Source organism: Diospyros lotus, chromosome 8 (assembly GCF_014633365.1).
Source record: "Diospyros lotus cultivar Yz01 chromosome 8, ASM1463336v1, whole genome shotgun sequence".
In the NCBI taxonomy this organism is placed as follows: domain Eukaryota; kingdom Viridiplantae; phylum Streptophyta; class Magnoliopsida; order Ericales; family Ebenaceae; genus Diospyros; species Diospyros lotus.
The window spans coordinates 38855052-38869151 of record NC_068345.1 but is presented as its reverse complement, the minus strand read 5'-3'; the positions used below and the strand labels follow the sequence as shown (position 1 = coordinate 38869151).

The 14100-nt window shown below is 35.3% G+C and overlaps 2 protein-coding genes and 2 non-coding genes across 4 annotated transcripts; 3 read left to right on the top strand and 1 right to left on the bottom strand.

Moving 5' to 3' along the window:
• Positions 1–8156: 8156 nt before the first annotated feature.
• On the top strand, positions 8157–10665 carry LOC127807300 (GDSL esterase/lipase At5g45960). Its single transcript, XM_052345017.1, has 5 exons — positions 8157–8550; positions 8775–8905; positions 9304–9537; positions 9645–9918; positions 10165–10665. Exons 1-5 carry the CDS (start codon positions 8268–8270, stop codon positions 10356–10358), a joined length of 1116 nt encoding a protein of 371 aa, XP_052200977.1. The 5' UTR covers positions 8157–8267; the 3' UTR covers positions 10359–10665.
• Positions 10666–10801: 136 nt separating this feature from the next.
• LOC127807301 (GDSL esterase/lipase At5g45950) lies at positions 10802–12919 on the bottom strand. The gene is made up of 5 exons (XM_052345018.1): positions 12553–12919; positions 12051–12181; positions 11721–11954; positions 11384–11630; positions 10802–11188 (listed from the first exon to the last, which is right to left on the bottom strand). Exons 1-5 carry the CDS (start codon positions 12830–12832, stop codon positions 11001–11003), a joined length of 1080 nt encoding a protein of 359 aa, XP_052200978.1. The 5' UTR covers positions 12833–12919; the 3' UTR covers positions 10802–11000.
• An 836-nt stretch (positions 12920–13755) lies between these two features.
• Positions 13756–13828, top strand: TRNAE-CUC (transfer RNA glutamic acid (anticodon CUC)). The gene has a single exon. It is a non-coding gene; the product is annotated as a tRNA-Glu (tRNA).
• A 68-nt stretch (positions 13829–13896) lies between these two features.
• TRNAE-CUC (transfer RNA glutamic acid (anticodon CUC)) lies at positions 13897–13969 on the top strand. The gene has a single exon. It is a non-coding gene; the product is annotated as a tRNA-Glu (tRNA).
• The last annotated feature ends 131 nt before the right edge of the window (positions 13970–14100 follow it).

The following is a 14100-nucleotide window of genomic DNA, read 5'->3' as shown; positions in this document are numbered from 1 at the left end:
TGTGCCTCAAATCACTTTCATGATCCATTTCTCAACCACAATTTTGCAGTCAAGTTCATCCAGTTGACCTAAAGACAACAAGTTCTTTCTTAGGCTTTTCACATGTCGCACTTCTCGAATAATGTGAACTATACCATCATACAACTTCAACTTGATGGTTCCAATACCAACAATCTTTAAGTCATGATCATTAGAGTTGTACATAGATCATTCAAATGCAGGTTCATAATGATGGAACCATTTTTTTTGAGAAATAATGTGAAATTTGGTTCCAAAGTCAATGAACCATACATTAGCAAATCTTTTTCTACCTTCATAAGTCGTCGTTTCTTTACAACATAGTACATTATCTTCACCTAAGGTACTTACTACATTTCCTTGAGGACTGAAATTTTTTTTATTCAAATTCTAGCAATTTTTCTTCAAGTGGTCCTTCTTGCCATAGTGGAAGCACTTCAAGTTCTTCTTACTTCTTAACTTTGATCTACCATGATTTTGGTTTCCACTTAAGTCACATTCCGCTGATCTCTATCTCATCATTACCAATGTCTCCACTTGTTGTGAACTGGTCAACTTGTCTTTTTTGTTTTTACACTGATTTTCTTTTTCCAAAACAACAGCTGCAACATTATTGAAGACTAGGATTTCCGTGCTGGAACTATTTGTTAAGTTGATGATGAGTTGATCATATGAATCTGGTAAACTTTGAAGTAGAAGTTTAGCATGTTCATTTGTCTCTATTTTATAACCCAATGATGTGAGTTGAGAAAATAGAGTATTTAGGGTGTTGATGTGCTTTGTCACCGAAATATATTCTGACATTCGTAGAGTGTACAATTTTCTCTTAAGAAAATTTTTGTTGGAAAGTGATTTAGCCTTGTACAATTTTGTAAGATGATCCCAAATATCCTTTGTCATTTTCTTTTCTTCTATGCTAGACAATATCTTATTTGCTAGTGCCAGATGAAGATTTGCAACAACATTCCTGTCCAATTCATTCCACTTGTTGTTATCTGTGAAGTCCCTCGGTCTATCACTGATGGTCACTAAACAATTATCTTTTCTTAAGATAGCCTTTATCTTCAACTTCTACAGTGAAAAATTTCTTCCGTTAAACTTTTCAATCTCAAATTTTGTCGCCATTGTTTCTATCATGAACTGCTTTGAACACAAAATTAGCTCTCACTATTTCATTTGAATAGTAACCTTATGTGTGAATTATACTCCATATACATGAATAGGACTCAATATCTTTAAAAGAGTGATTAATAATCTAACTTATTTTTTGATATAGAGGATCAACTTTTATAGTGACAACTATATAGAGCATACGATAAGTAGATATATAAATACCCTAATGTAAGGTATGATACTATTTGTTATGAAATTAATGTTTGATTAGAATAGACTCGCAGCTAATAATTTGAGAAAAATAATAATAATAAAAAAAATTAAATACACAAATTTTACATGAAAGTTTTTTAAATAAATTTTAGTAAAAATCATGGACAATAATAGAAGAATTCATTATAAAAAATAATAAGAGTTATAATTTTCCCTTTAAATTAGAAGGATATAACAAGAATAAGAGAAAATACTTTTAATATTTCTTTCTAACTCAATCTTTTTTCTCTGGAATACTGGGATGCTTAAAGTTTATGGAGAGAAGGTATTTATATTTAAAACTCACTTCTCATCTTTTTAAATTTTTTAAAAATATTTATCAATTTTAAAAGAGATATCCATTTTTTCTTTTTTAATAACTGTAACTTTTTATTTATTTTTATTTTTTAAAGATGGTGGCTGCACTTTTTCCTTATTGTCAACTATTTCTGCAAGAATATTAATGCCTCATAGTCAAATCAACTTTGTTGCAAATCTGGAGCGGTTACAAGAAGCAAAAAACTAAGCACATCCAACAAGCATATATATATATATATATATATATATTACGTTGCATATTAAACTATATATCTTTAACGCACGTGGATTCATTACCCATTTCTATTAGCAGTAGCGGTGGCGTTTGGGCTCTTTAATGTGTAAACAGTAAGGTAAGGGGAGACATGAATAAGCATGATGTGGGATGGGAATGCCAAAGCAATGATCGTGATGATGATGATGATGATGATCATATCAAAGGTCTACTAAGACTAAGAAGAAGTCTGATGATCATTAGAGTTGAGAGGTAGAGTGAGGGGACCCAGCTACTTGATATATGGACAATGGAAACGCCTATATAGCTAAGTAGTAAAAGTACCTCCCATCTTGCCTCCTCCTGCCTCCCTCAACATCATCGTGTGCAATGCAAGTGACTACACATTGCACATTCCTCCACACTTTCAACAAGTACTCAACCACCCCCTCCCCATTCCTCCTCCTCCTCTCCCACTTCCCATCCATCCATCCATCCATCTATCTATCCATCCCTCTCTGTCTCTCTCAGTGGGGGGGGGGTTTGACGCTCTGGTAGTGTAGAGAGGCGTACAAAGGGGCACATTTAATGAAAGGAGAGTTAAGCTGGAAGCTTTTTCCCCTTTTCACTGACCCTTCCCCTCCTGTTTCCTCCATTTTGTCTGCAACAAATATGTCAATCCCACTCCAGTTTTCCCTGCTCTCTGCTCTGCCCCGCTTCTGTCGTTTTACGTCCTTGCCCTCAGATTAATTAAACAAGAAAATTAATTAATTAACTACCTATTTTTATTAATTAAACAAGAAAATTAACAACTGTTAATTAACTACATAATTATTCTTATTGTAGGAATTTTGCAAGAATATGAAATGTTTTCCTAGAATTATAAGCACTTCCCAGGCAACATTCATTCCCTAGTATCTAGAATCTACGAGGAGCTTATTGTGGGTCTAAATTCTAATATTATCTATCTGTCTTAATTTATTGCCATAGTTCTTGGCTGAGCAGTGAGCAGCACCCCTACCTTTAATTCACAACAATGATTGCTACTTGCGTTACAGTTATGTCAAAAAGTCAATCACTATCTGATGTTTAGGAAGATTTTCTTTTTTTATTTTTATTCAGGAGGTTCATGGTTGTAATAAGCTTAAGTTACTTAAATATAATTTAAATTAAAAAATAAGTAATGTTAAGAGTTACGATTGTTGTCGGTATCATCAGTTGTGTATTACATTCTTATTAAAAAAGATGCTAAATAGAGAAGACCATGACATATGATCTTCTTAATCTCTTAAGAAAATGCCACATAATTGATAATACTGTTCTATTCCTAACATTATTCTTAAAAAAATACTTAAATGGATTTATATAGATTGCTCCTTAGTTATAATCATATGTGATTATATTATATTTAGATTATCTTTGACATTGTATATGCACTTATATTCTACATAACGATATACATATGCAAAGTTGGGTTGACACATCTTGCATGCACTTATATGAATCCTCAATACAGAACTTATCATCCTCATCTAATAGATAATATTCTAAATGATCTTCTAATTTGTTACTTTAAAACTTCAATGAGTTTGGTCTAGGTTCGTCTCGATTTTAGATATGTGAGCTGTGCGGTAGCAAATGGTTTTGGCAACCCGCGATAAAAAAAAAAAAAAGCTCTAAAAGAGTAACAATTAAGTAGATTATTCAAAAACTGGGTACAATATCCTTATGATTGATTATAATTTGAAAACTTGTGTGTTTATCACTAGATAGATAGATAGATAGATTAAATTTAAAATTATAAAATGTGTATCGTTATCACGTACGAAGCGGAAGCCAAAACATCAGGGTTGGCATGGGTACGTGTGTATTGGCAGCTCGGAATGCGGCAACACAGCACAGCAGCATTCACTAACCTAAACGTGGATGCAGTAAATACTCAACATGCCAAGATTAAATGCAAAAGATTATATGCCCATCCAAATGCACCACTTACACTCAACACTGCAACTCTGTGTACGTAGTTGAACTACCGAAGACCAAAATACACTAAACTATTGCTTGGCACTGAAAATCCTGAGAGAGAGAGAGAGAGAGAGAGAGAGAGAGATTTTGAATTTAAATGCAGATAGCAATTAAGTTTGAAGTGTTGTGAAACTTAATTAATTATTTTAGAAAATGAATGCCTTTTAAAAAAGTAATAGTATTTGTATGGATACAGATATGATTTAATTTACGACTTACGAGTAAAGTAAAAATATTGGAAGGTGTATGTAATGTACTTTATTTTTAGATAAAGTGGGGGCGGGTCCATTGAATTTTTTTTTTTTTTTTGGTGGGGTTGTCCAAGATTGGGCCAAATCTGGGTGTAACTAGCAGAGGGCCCAGATCTCCATATCAAGGCCATCAAGGCCCAAAGCCCATGATAGAGGACCTTGTGTATTGTGCCTAATATGAAGGAAGGTCCAACTGTCACATATCCATCCATAATAAGCAACCCCGATCTGCGAGTCAAAAGAGTGCTGAATTAGGGGCACTTAATTGGACAGTGACATTCGATTTAACTTTAGTAGGGGCAGTTTTATTTGTTTTTACCATAATAGCGTTCCTTATGTATGTTGTAATTCTTGCAAGGTTCTAGTGGGTATGTGTATGAAAAACATTAATATAATAATAATAAGGGTTTTAAAGGATATGCAATCTTGGTAACTTTTGAATTCAAATTTGTTATTAACTCTTGTAGAAGAACTCGGATATATGTAGAGATGTATAGCAAATCATTTAAAAACTGGATTAACCTACAAATAGAGATAAGCTTCTCTTTAAACGAAAGATAAACTCAATAATTATCCATCTTTAACTTAAATTTTGCAAACCAAGTTTTCATAGAATAGTTCATTATTTTGGACTTATAAAAATACTAAGGTGACAACACTGATTAGAGAAGGGGGGACTGTTCTGGTTGAAGGCTTTGCATTGAGACTTATCGAGTCTATAAAATAAGATGGCAACACTAATAATTTTATCAATTTTTACGATTAGGACATGGATTAATTTGCTATACAAAAGATACGATAAACAATGATTTTCTTTGGATAATTAAAAGAGTTTGGAACCACTTGGGTTTTTTTTTTTTTCATTTTTTTCTCTTTTCTCCTAAAAGTCTCTCCCTATATACACTTACATGTATATGTACGCATCTTTCAGCTTATCATCTTCCTCGTCATCCGCTCAATTAGCAGGTTATTGTAAGAATGTCGAATTGCAGCAGCGAAGGCGACCAGCCGGGCAACCGGCCGGCGTGCGCTGCCTGCAAGCACCAGCGGAAGAGGTGCCCGGAAAACTGCCTCATGGCTCCGCACTTTCCGGCGGAACTCAAGGAAGAATTCATGAGAGTGCACAGAGTTTTCGGCCTCAGCAACGTGACCAAGATGATAAAAGGCCTCGATTTCCGGCAGCAGAAAGAGGCGATAAAATCTTTCATATTCGAAGCGAATCAATGGACGAAAGACCCCGTCCACGGACCATTAAAGGAAGTCGAGGAGCTCAAGCAACAAGTTAGCGATTTACGGAAACAGCTTGTTAATCGAAGGCAATTATTAGATAACAGAAGCAGCTTGTTAATCGAAGGCAGTGGAGATAATCAATTCGTGTTGGAGCCATTAACGGTTGATATTAATCCTGCTGCACCTGTTCTTTTTCAGGAGAGACCGCTCTTTATGGATGGTATTGGAGCCGTTATAGCTCCTTCTCACCATCAATCTAATCTGGTACTTCAAGGAAGGAATTTTCATGGACTTAACCCTAACCCTAGTTTTGTGCAAGAACAAGCGAGGCCGAGCAGTGGAATATATAGCGATCGCTTTATTCAACCAGCTAATCATCACAATTCTCAACTACGTCGATCCTTTTCTCGATCCGTCGTTCTAGTGCAGGAACAAGAGAGGCTGATAAGTACTGGTGAAAGAGCCCGCATTACTCCGTCTTCTCATCAATATCAAGAACCCTTTGTACAAGAGAGGCAAAGCAACGGCGGATTAGCGATAGATGTTTATCAAGCTTCCACTCAAAGGTTGCAAAACAACATTAATGGAGGCTACGGGCATGGAGGAGGGCCAGCTACAAGACGATTAGTTCATGATGGTGAGACTGCTTCTGTTCATGCGGCGGGTAGTTTCCATGGACAAGCTGCAGGTGCAGGCATGCATGGCCATCAAAGACCATGGGATACGTGGAATTTTGCAGAGTAATTAATAATGATCATTCCTTTCCTCTCAATGATAATGCTCCGGGTAATCAAATTACTTTTGAGTTGATTCGTTAATTTTCTTTTTTATTTGTTTTCCAAGATTTTCATCTTGTGTTGTCACACATGATGATGATATATGGGTTGGGGTGCTTATAACTTTACCGAATGTATTATTAGGTTAATTTCACAAGAAGTATTAATTAAGCAAATCGAAAAAGATTTATGTGTGAATTTGCCCTCACCGATCGAGTTTGAGCCTTGCCAAGCCTTGGTGCATGGATTATTAGCTTAATTTCGCTCTAAACCGTTGCTTTATTTTTTATTTTTTCCTAACAAAATATATACTTGGAAGATCGATGCCATTTCCCAGAATGTACGTACTTTCATAATATTTCGTTGGATTTGCTAAACTCGATCGTTTGCATTTTCATTAATTTTCATTTGACACTGTCAGATTTATACAAGTTTCCCAATTCATGTGATTTTAGAGTTTACATTTGAATAAATCCCTAGCTTTTGTTCCGCCGGATTTTGCTATCAAATTGATCATTTAGTTTGAATTTTCTATAGTTCATAACAAGACAATTTTGAATTTTTTCACATTATTTTAAGCTTAGAAAGGATTTCTTTTGGGGGGCAAATTTGAATTCAATTTTTAATTTCATTAATCAATTCATCATCTAATTTTTATTTTCACTTAAATTTTATATTAGTTTTGACTATATATTATCGGTTGATATGACAGATTGATGTGGAATTTTGAAAATGTAGTCTTTGCTTTATTTTTTATTTACACATGCATATATATATATATATATATAACTAGTTGCGATTCTTGTTAAATAATGATGCTATATGCAGTAGTTATTTTTTTAGATAAAAAATATATAATCTAATTGTGACTGGTGGATATGGATTTATATAATCTAATTGTTATCAGATTTTTGTAGTCTTGTGTCTAAAGTGTGCAACACAGATAACTAGAGGTTTAGGATGCGAGTTACAAAGGGAATGATTTACATCAATGCCTATAAGATATTTAGAATTTGGTTAAGTTTTTTTGAATGCACGGTGTATGTTAATTAACATAGAGAGTCACGTTTAAATAAGAATCATTAATTTTTGATCTAATGTTCTTTATTTAAAAAAAAAAAAGAAAAAGAACTCAACATGGTGAACGAGTTGATATAGAGTTACGTGTTCAAGCAAGAGTCATTAATTCTTGATCTTATTCTCTTTATTCAAAAAAAAAAAAAAAAACTCAAATTTAAAAGCCAAAATATACTACATTTCTATGGGTAAACAAATAAAAGCTTAGAACTAGCTAGAGATAAAGTTAAATAAGATTGAATAATAAAATTTGAGCCTAAAGTCATGTTTAAGCCGGCATTGAAAGCATAAAAGTAAAGATATTAGAATTTAAACTCTTTTTAATGTAGTCACTAATTAAGCAATTTGTGTCAATCTAATTTATTAATATTCATTTCCAAGTTAATTTGTCATCTCCAAAAATTATAAGATGCTAAATTGCCTCTTTAAAACTCAAACATCCTAGTACAATAATTAAACTTCCAATAAGAAGTGACTTTTTTTTTTTATTATTATATAAGCTCTTAAATGGGCATTTAATTTGCAGATTATTGTTTGTATCCAGAGCTTTATGGTCTACAAAATTTGGGAAATTTTCCCCATCAACTTAAGGGTCTCCATCCTTCGCTTGAAACAGCCGATGATCTGAGCAACTTTGTTCAATGTAACATTAATTGGTTTCTTGTCAACACCACCAAACCCAGTTTAATTCGGGGAGGTGGTTGAGAAATTTATTCACTTCAGTAGCGGTTGGTCGATTTTCCAACCACACAACCTAAGCAGAATTATGGGAAAACAAACAAGGAAAGAAAATACAAGAAAATCCAGTGGCAAACAAGTTAAAAAGCCCAGAATCCAAGGATGTTTTTCACCTAAAAGTCCTTCTCAGACCGACCCGGTTCATATAATATAAATATGGCCACAACAGCAGAAACAATTATAATTTAACATCATCAGGAGATATATTGGAAACCAGCAATTTTCCTGCGTTTGCTTACCAGTTCTCTCAGCAATATGAGTTCATCTGCTCAATGCCCCCATTTTGTTCTACTGTTTCTTGGTGTTTTGGTGATTGTTTCATCCAGAGCTCAAGCTCAATCTCCAGGAAAGGTCGAAAAGCCTTTCAACAATTCAGTTCCAGCCATTTTCGTGTTTGGAGACTCAACAGCTGATCCTGGGAACAACAACTTCGTAAGCACCATTTTCAAGGGCAATTTTCAGCCTTACGGGAGAGATTTTCCCGGCCAAGTTCCCACCGGAAGGTTTACTAATGGCCGGCTGGCCAGTGACTTCATTGGTAACTATATACTTAAAACTTTCTTTGTTTGTAACAATTAATATTGTATATAACAACTTATTTTGACTGCATTAATCTTCAAAGATAAGAGTTAATGTCGTTCTCTTCATGCCCGCATTTGATTTCACCAAAATTATTGGTAAACTATTGTCTTTGTGCATTATATATGCATACAAATTTCCTTTAAAATTTGTTAGTCTAGAAATTAAGGGTGTTAATTGCAGCTAGTTATGTGGGTGTCAAGGAGTTTGTGGCTCCATATTTGGATCCAACACTTAGCATTGAGGATCTCAAGACTGGAGTTAGCTTCGCCTCAGCTGGATCCGGATTTGACCCTCTCACCCCACAATTAAGTGTAAGAAGAATATATTTTCCCAAGTTTTTGTATTAAACATATTATTAAGATAAAGGACCTACCAGATAGGCCTTAGCACTTTCATTATTAATGCGTGGCTATAAATTTCATTAATTAATGTGAAAAAGGTACAACCCAGAAAAAGTACAACCCCACAGCATTAATAATGAAAATGTGAATAACCCAAAATGAACCACATCATTTTATTCAAATTATTTGTTACTTTACTATTACCCATTTTAAAGTGGGGCAACCATTTCTACATTTGTGTTAGACTTTATTTTATTTTATTTATTTTTTGTTTTCTTCATGATGCATGAATACTAGTGTAGTATATAACATACCATACCAATCAATACAAAAATTTAGTTTAAGAAAATTTGCATCCTCTTTGTTAGAATGTAATATCACTGTCAAAGCAACTGGAGTACTTCAAAGAGTACCAAAAGCGAGTGGAGATGGTGATAGGGAAGAAAAGAACCAAACGTTTGATACAAAATGCAGTATTCCTGGTTAGTGCTGGCACCAATGACTTTGTTGTCAACTATTTCACTGTCCCAATCCGGCGAAAGACCTACAATCTCCCTACTTACATGGACTTCTTGCTGCAGCAATTCCACCACTTCATGCAGGTTCCACTAATTAATCGACTCTTTAGGGGTCATAAGAAATTACTGTCAGTTTTTTTGTGTTAATTCGTTTTCAGTGTTTAAACCGAACCTTCCCGTGCTCCCTGCAGGCTTTGTCGGAACAAGGGGCGAGGAGAATTGGGGTGGCCGGGTTGCCGCCTATGGGGTGCTTGCCTATCGTCATTACCGTTAATTCAGACAATGCAGTTCAACACCGCGGTTGCATTGATTTCTTCTCTTCGGTTGCTCGGCAATACAACTTCATCCTCCAGACAAAGCTGGACGCCATGCAACTTAGCTTATCAGATTCTTCTGGGCTGCGAATTGTTTACTTGGATATATATCAGCCTCTTTCTGACATGATCTTCCAGACCCAGAAGTTCAGTAAGTGCATTAATTCTTCTTTATTCTTGTTCTTCTCCTATCCTGTTTAAGGATCATGCTGTTCGGTCTGAAATTTGAACTGACTAGCTAAGCGGAATGGTAAATTAAACCCCATCCCGCCCAGCTGTTGGGTCCAAATTTTAATTGGATCGAGAAGCATTATACCCTATTTAAATACAAAATAATATTTTCATAAAACTTAGATATTAATTAATTACCATTGATCACTGTTTTCAACTGTGGTAGACTTTACAGAGGTGAATAGTGGTTGCTGTGGGACTGGATTATTGGAGACATCATTCTTGTGCAACCCAAAATCTTACGTTTGCTCTGATGCATCAGAGTACGTGTTTTGGGACTCTATCCACCCATCTGAGAGGACATACAAGCTCCTCTTCCAGGCTGTTCAATCCAGCATTGATTTCCTCATCAAGGACTAATTAAGGCATTCCTCTTGATTTTTGGGATGCTGTAGGGTCCAATTGATCAAAGTTACATTGAACTTAGAGGTGGACATTTGATGCCCAATAGCATACTGTCCTCTTAGTGTTACCCTTCTCAACTTGTGTATCTGTCGACTGTTTGTACTCAGAAAAGATGGACATTTTATTGTCTGACATTATTTTCATGATTATATAAATTAAAAGTTAATTGATGGATTTAGAGTCGTACAAATAAACAGCCTAACTACTCTACCTTAGTGGTAGATAGTTGTACTAGTGAGTTTAAAGTCTCATCGCTATTAATTGAGTTTAAGAGACAAAGCGATCAATGCATTGTCATTGAAGCCCCAGTAGAGGGTTTTGTGGACGGTCTTTGTTTGCAAATGGACCAAATAGTGCTTTCTATTAGCAAAGAGATTAATTTCTTTCAACAATATCTCCTTTTTCTTTTTTATTTTAATTTATTTGATCTTTTGGTATTTTACATTTAATTATTGCCACATTGATAACGACATGAACCCAAAATGAGATGGGAGGAAAGCAAAAATCATAAAAGAGAAACACACAAATTAATAGTACTACTAGAGAGACAGGTGTACTTTTTGAGACTAGCTAGTTGGCAGCATCCTTAGGTTATCATCAATTCATACTCGCTGCAAGAGACTTCAAAGCCTCAATAGCAATAAATTCATACATCTTTTGAGTTGGATGAATGGCATCCCAGAATACGTACTTCGTTGGATCAGCACAAGTGCTCATGCCCTTGCATGTGTCGCCAAATTCTATCAGCCCTGAGCCACAACATCCCTTTGATGTCTCCTCGAAACCTATCATTTCACATATAAATGAATTTTCATCAGCTTTATTATGGAAAAGATGTATAAGACATGATAAAAAAATAATTTGGTTTTATGAGATGAACACCAATAGAGACTTTTGTGGATAATTTACGGAATGACATGCGTAAAACTAAATAAATTAATAAGAAAAGAAAAGGTGATCATGCATGCAAGGGTACAAACCATATTTCTTGGGGCTATGTATGGCACTTGCTATGACTCTATATATGTCGATGTATGCAGTTTGCATTGCTAGTGATGCATTTAGGACTGCCAACTTCTGCTTTATTTTGGAATTGAAGGAGAATGCGACTTTGTTATATTCATCATCGCATTTGGATTCGTCCTTGAGTGTCTTCACTATGGGCATGCATCCAAAAGGGGGAACCCCCACAATTGCCACTCTTCTTGCTCCCATCTCATGCATTGTCTGTACCAAAACCAATTAACCAAACATGTATGTAATTTGAGAGAGAGAGAGAGAGAGAGAGAGAGAGAGAGAGAGAGAGAGAGAGAGTACTTTAACAAAACGAAGCATGCGAGAGATCAAGTAATTCTGGTATTGCTTGACAGTGAAGTGCTGAGAACGAGTGGGGTCAATGTAGTAGTTTTGGAGGAAATCATTTGTGCCCATGCTTACTATAAGTATGGCATTTCTGATGATTTCTTCAGCCTTCATCTCTCCTACTTCTCGACTCAGGTGAATCTTATAATGCCTGAAATACTCCATTTGTTTCCATATAGGCAACGCCTTCTGCCTCAACAACTCATCAAAATTACTGGGATTTATAAATATATATAAGCCGTTCTTAATTAAATCTTGGCTTAATTAAGATATGGAATAGCTCACCGATAAGTTGGTGGTTAGCTCGTCGTAGCCAGAGCCAGCTGATGCAAAACTAACACCGTGTAATAAAGCTTCCTCCTTTATGGTTGGATCAAGAAATGCTTGGATTACGTTCACGTAGCCAAATGCTTCCGCTAGAGAAACAAAGAACGGATTTGAAGATCAAAGCCCCGGCCCTTATGGTTTTACTTTTAAATTCCATTCAACTTGTTTGTACTTTTGCTATTTTCAGATACATTCCTTATGAATTATTTTATTTTTATAATTCAAATCTTTTGGGCTAATTAATGACTTATGAACGTAAAAGATGAAACTACAGGGATTCCTAATATATTTTTAACTACCAAATTCCAAATTCATTATTTAAATGGTCCAACCCATGTATATAGGATTGGAATGCAATAATTTACCCAATTCCAAATTCATTATTTAAATAATTTGAAATCCTTTTATTCAGAAAAGATCAACGTTTGATGATAATAATAGTTCTGGGTCAGAAGCTTACCAATGAAGTCAGTGGCAAGCCTTCCATTAGTGAACCTTCCAGTTGGGCGGCGGCCGGTGAACAAATCCTTCCCATAAGGTGGGAAATTGCTTTTAGGGGCCAGTGGAAGATGGTTGTTGTTGCCAGGGTCAACACTTGAATCTCCAAACACCAACAAACAAGAGCTATTGGTTTTGGCTACCATTTGCCTTAGCTGATGAATGTTGAAGCCCTGTGCAAACACTGGCATTATTATGGCTAATATTGCAGCCATAAGCAGAATCATCACCACCCTCACCATTGGAGACACAGAGAAACTGAGTTCCACAGAAAGCTAACTGAGAAAGAAGAAGCTTGTAATTGGTCCTGAGCTGGCTCTGGCTGGCAGGTTGATCTCCATAAATAGAGCAGAAAGGTGAATTAATAATGTTGGGTTAGGTTGAGCATTTAACTTCACCTGTCCAAAATGATGTACGGGTTATCAACTACAAGCACTACTAGTCTAGAAATCTTTGGTAATTAGGTGAGTTCGATCATTTAAATTTGAGCATAACTAATACTTCATTAAGTTCATGAATAGAACGAACATTTGAGAAAGATCAGTCGACAATAGATAACCATATTCCTTAGACATTTAATTAATAATAATTAAAGGATATAATAAATTAATGATAATAGTTTAACTATAATGCACAGCTGTACATCTTAGAACTCAACCTCACATTATATTGAAACCCAAACACGTGGGCATTTTGGCTTTCCTAATCATAAAGAAATCTAAATACTGTCACATGAGTTTTGACAATTTGTTGATTACTAGATTTTCTCCTAGACCTGAGCATCCATTGTTTCGATCGTTTACGCAGCAACATCTCTCCTACTGATTGTTAAAGCATTTGTAAAATCTAGAATTCAATAATTATAAAAATATCATTAACAAGCATACAACCAACTCTAAGACATATTAACATTTATTAAACCAATTACAAGACACGTACATCGCCAATAAATTAATGTATAGTCTGGCAGACATCATCTCCACGGGGCCTGGGCTGGTTGGTTAAGGCATTTAATCCTAACAATTGCCAGCCTGCATGATATATATTTATTGCTTTCATTATATTAAAAAATTTAAGAAGGCTTTATCTTGTTTTTTAATATTTTGGGTTGTTTTCAGTCCGAAACCTTTTTCAAATAATAATGGATCGCCACCTACAAAGCAAATCCGTTGTAGTCTAGTCGGTTAGGATACTCGGCTCTCACCCGAGAGACCCGGGTTCGATTCCCGGCAACGGAATTGATATTTTACTTTGCCACTGATTATTGTTTCTTACAAATCATTATTTTCCTCTCCTAAAACATCAATCCGTTGTAGTCTAGTCGGTCAGGATACTCGGCTCTCACCCGAGAGACCCGGGTTCGATTCCCGGCAACGGAAGTTTCTTTCTTTTTTGCTTTTTTTTTTTTTTTTTTTTATGCCATTTCTTTTTTTCTCCCCGCTAGCCGCCGGTGCCTCAAATTTTCTCCGGTAACGGCCGGGATTCACTGACTTTTTGTCAAGCTTATCCA

What these genes read in the sequence shown, in the direction of transcription:
- LOC127807300 (XM_052345017.1), top strand. Translation starts at nt 8,268, where the DNA reads ATGAGTTCATCTGCTCAATGCCCCCATTTTGTTCTACTGTTTCTTGGT. An exon ending in GCTGGCCAGTGACTTCATTG is followed by an intron (nt 8,551 to 8,774) that starts GTAACTATATAC and finishes TGTTAATTGCAG; the next exon opens with CTAGTTATGTGGGTGTCAAG. An exon ending in AATTCCACCACTTCATGCAG is followed by an intron (nt 9,538 to 9,644) that starts GTTCCACTAATT and finishes TGCTCCCTGCAG; the next exon opens with GCTTTGTCGGAACAAGGGGC.
- LOC127807301 (XM_052345018.1), bottom strand. Translation starts at nt 12,832, where the DNA reads ATGGTGAGGGTGGTGATGATTCTGCTTATGGCTGCAATATTAGCCATA. An exon ending in GCTTGCCACTGACTTCATTG is followed by an intron (nt 12,182 to 12,552) that starts GTAAGCTTCTGA and finishes TTGTTTCTCTAG; the next exon opens with CGGAAGCATTTGGCTACGTG. An exon ending in ACATAGCCCCAAGAAATATG is followed by an intron (nt 11,189 to 11,383) that starts GTTTGTACCCTT and finishes GTGAAATGATAG; the next exon opens with GTTTCGAGGAGACATCAAAG.